Here is a 3565-nt window from a genome sequence, read left to right as displayed (position 1 = left end):
TACCCAAAAGCGTTATCCAGAATGTCCCAGCTCAGCTGCTGCCTTAGACTGGAGGCAGGTCAGAGCAGCCCTCCCTCCCTGCCATGGGCATGCTTTAGCCAGCGAGATTCCCCATTACATCCCCGAGGGGCCTCATCCTGCTCCCAACACAGGGCCGAACCAGCCCAACAGCATGGGAAGCGTGGGGAGGGGACGGGAGGTCTCCACCTGAACGTGGGTGCCTACGTAACGAGGGGCATCTCTTTAGGTTCTCCCCATCGCAGAGACGGGGCAAATGACTGTATTTACCCTCCTGCTCCTGCCCAAATTCTCCCCCTGTCCCACAGCAGGGCCCCGAGCTCCTGCTTTGCCAGGGGCAGCGAGAGGCACTGGAGGTTGGTGCCTAATGCTCTTCTTCACCTCGTCTTGGAGGACCATGGTGAGACGCAGACAGGTCCAGTACATGTTACCTGCCCTCTTAGCATATTTTGTGCTCATGTATAAGCTGGATACCTTTAGCAACTTGCTTGGTGAAACTCTGTACTGGATACGCGAGTAGGAAATCAAGCTTCGTCATTTCCAAAACCAAAAACCCACCCAAACTGTATCACAGCGGTAATTTCTCTTGGAAACAATTTGTTATCCCTGATTTCAAGATGGTGAAATGCTGCATAAATACCCCACTTGTGATTTTTCAACTGCCCTTCAAATTTCCCCATGAATGTGTGGCCCATGTGGTGAGTTTGAGTCTGCCAGGGATGTGATCGTTCTCATCCACCCCGTCCCCCTGCTCCCCTCGAGCCCCCAGCCCAGAGTCCTGGGCCTGGCAGAGCAACTCTCAGAGCAAAGAAATATTTAAAATGTGTTCTAAACAGTACTTTGATTTGCCCAGGCTGGCACCATGCTTTTGCACTTCCATGAATTCACTCAAGAGTTTCGGACCCAGTTTGCAGTCCCAGTTTCAGTCCGTTCCTGCAGGTCTGGAGCTGGCTCCCTTCAGTTCTCCCATTCCCTTTGCCAGGGCCTTCAGAAAGGAGATCTACAGATAATGTGCCTGGATGGGGAATACTGCTGCTGGCATCCCACACCCCTACCCAGTGCTAACACGGGGCTCTGATGCTTAAGCATCATCCTTAACTTGCTCAGTCACCCCTCCCTCGATTACCACCTTCAGCAAGACTTTCATCTGCAGATCAAGAGTGGAGGTGTCCCAGAAAGCTTCACGTCCCAGGGGTCAGAAACAACCGAGACTGCCCGCTAACTGCAAGGCACAGCAGCGTCCCTGCAGCACAGGGACTTACACAGCAGCTACCCACTTTTCCTAACAAAAGGAAGGAAGAAAACGGTCTTTGGAGTTAATCTATGAGATTGAAAAAACCAAAACAAAACAAAACAAAAAAACAAAACAACAAGAAAATCTTACTGGAGTTGTGCTTAAGTGGGGACACCAAGTTTCCCCCTGTACGGGTTACTCCACTTCCACACCTTCTACTCAGCATGGAGCAGAGCTTTATTTTTTACCAATACCATGCACATACTTCAGAGGCATATTTGAAGTGCAAACCCCACATTCCATGTTCAGACATCCAGTAAGCAGTTAATAAAAACCATTCTAGTATGGTACAGAGCTTATGTGAAATAAGAGTAAGAAGTCTGACCTGTTTCCAATGACTACAAAATTGCCCTGGGAAAGATAAAGATGTGATTCCTTTTAAATGTAGCTATTTTATTAAGGGAACCTACGCATCAGTCCTTCCTATCACACATCTCCAGAGAAAGCAACAGCCATCCTACACACTCCCCTGCTGCGGATTGCTCAGCATTACAGTAATCTGTAGGAGAAACTCAACCCTCCTGTCAAATGCTTTCGGCTCAAAAGATTAATTCTGTGGGATAGATCTCTACAGCACATCAGAAATTGGAACTCATTCCTAACAGCTTATCATCATTCAGGTGATTACAGGTGCAAGTAAAACAGCAGTTGTTGAGGGAAAACAGAGATCCTGTTACAATCAGAATTCTTACAGGCTAATAAAGCTTTTTTCTTTTTTTTCTCTCCATATAAAGCTTTCCATCAAAGGCTTTCCAAGCATTTTATAATGTTACATCATCATCATTCCCATTTTACAAGCAGGAAACTGAGGCCCAAGAAAGTCATCTGAGCAGAGTAAACCAGCAAATCCCAGCCCAAAACAGAAATGGAATCAAAACCTCCTGGCAAAAACCCCCTTCTCCAACTACCTCTATTTAGTTGCTATGCAGCATTTTTTTTTTTTTGTAAAAATAACCCAAGCAGTCAAACAAGAGGGAGTGGCAAGGAAATTGCAAGCTTCAACATACTTCCATACTGCTGGCATTAGTACAAAAATAAAGATTTTCATTAACTAGTTTACAAAAATAAAGTCTATGGAGTCACACAGGATCTCATCGGGGGGGTTTATTTGACTTTCGAAGATAAAGCCTGTTTGAAACGTCTCTTTAGATCTTGCATGTTGGGAGACTTGGGCCGAGGGATGATGGACGACCGCCTCCTGTCCGTGCTGCCGGCGTGCTGTAGTTTGCTGACCTCCTTGCAAAGATACTGGAAAACATCGCAGACGCCTTGGGAGTCATCGCTCGTGGAGATTTCCAAGAACAGGCTGCCCAGTTCGTTTGCCAGCTGTAGTCCCTCTTTCGCCTGTACTTGCCTGGCGTGGAGGAGGTCCGCTTTGTTCCCCACGATAATGACGGGAGTCCTGGCATCTGGGTGGACCTTGCGTACGTGCTGGTAGAGAGGTCGGACTGACTGGTAGCTGCTGTAGTCCGTGATGGAGTAGACCAGGAGGAAGCCCTCTGCCCACTTCACGCAGCGGGACAGGGAGTCCAGCACCTGCACGCAGTCCTCCTGCACCTGCGGGACGACAGGGAGCACAAATTGGGCATCGGGTAATGAAAGTACGAAGCCTGTATCACAGACAGCACCGTTAAACAGGTCCAAAGGGAAGCCCGAGCGCTGTCTTGGGAGACTAAGCCCAGACTTGGAGGAGCCTGGGGCTCAAAACCTGGGAAGAACCGAAGTGTCTCCGTACCTGGACGCTCCCTGGCGTGTCTTGGATCTGCACGGCAACGTGGTCCCCCTCCAGACAGACCAGCCGGGAGTAGAGGTTACCTGGGGAGGCAGAGAGCCGTCAGGCACCAAGCGGCGGCCCCGGGGGGGGGTTCCCCGCCGCTCCCCGCCGCCTCACCTGTGTTGGGCTCGTAGTCCCCAATGAACCGCTTCGTCAAGAACCGCACGATCATCGCTGAAAACACAGAGGGGCCGCGTTAGGGCGGGACGGACAGGGGCAAAGGGGGACGGACAGGGGCAAGGAGGGACAGACAGACACCCCCGCGCCCCCCCAAGCCCCACTCACCGCTCTTGCCGACGCCGCGGGCGCCCATCACCGCCAGTCGGACCTGGGCGCCCGGCGGCCCCGGGGCGCACTCGGCGATGGGGGCCAGCAGGAAGGGCTGCGACATGCTCGGCAGGCGCATGGGAGGCGAGGCGAGGCGAGGCGAGGCTCGGCTCGGCTCGGGCTCGGGCTCGGGCTCGGGCTCGGGCTCGGGC

The 3565-nt window shown here is 51.9% G+C and overlaps 1 protein-coding gene across 1 annotated transcript; it reads right to left on the bottom strand.

Moving 5' to 3' along the window:
* Positions 1 to 2324: 2324 nt before the first annotated feature.
* On the bottom strand, positions 2325 to 3294 carry RASL11A (RAS-like, family 11, member A). The gene is made up of 3 exons (XM_010572681.1): positions 3204 to 3294; positions 3048 to 3127; positions 2325 to 2869 (listed from the first exon to the last, which is right to left on the bottom strand). Exons 1-3 carry the CDS (start codon positions 3256 to 3258, stop codon positions 2417 to 2419), a joined length of 588 nt encoding a protein of 195 aa, XP_010570983.1. The 5' UTR covers positions 3259 to 3294; the 3' UTR covers positions 2325 to 2416.
* Between the last annotated feature and the right edge of the window lie 271 nt (positions 3295 to 3565).

This window comes from Haliaeetus leucocephalus, unplaced genomic scaffold (assembly GCF_000737465.1).
Source record: "Haliaeetus leucocephalus isolate CR32 unplaced genomic scaffold, Haliaeetus_leucocephalus-4.0 Scaffold351, whole genome shotgun sequence".
Lineage (NCBI taxonomy): Eukaryota > Metazoa > Chordata > Aves > Accipitriformes > Accipitridae > Haliaeetus > Haliaeetus leucocephalus.
This window is presented reverse-complemented; position numbering and strand designations above follow the sequence as displayed.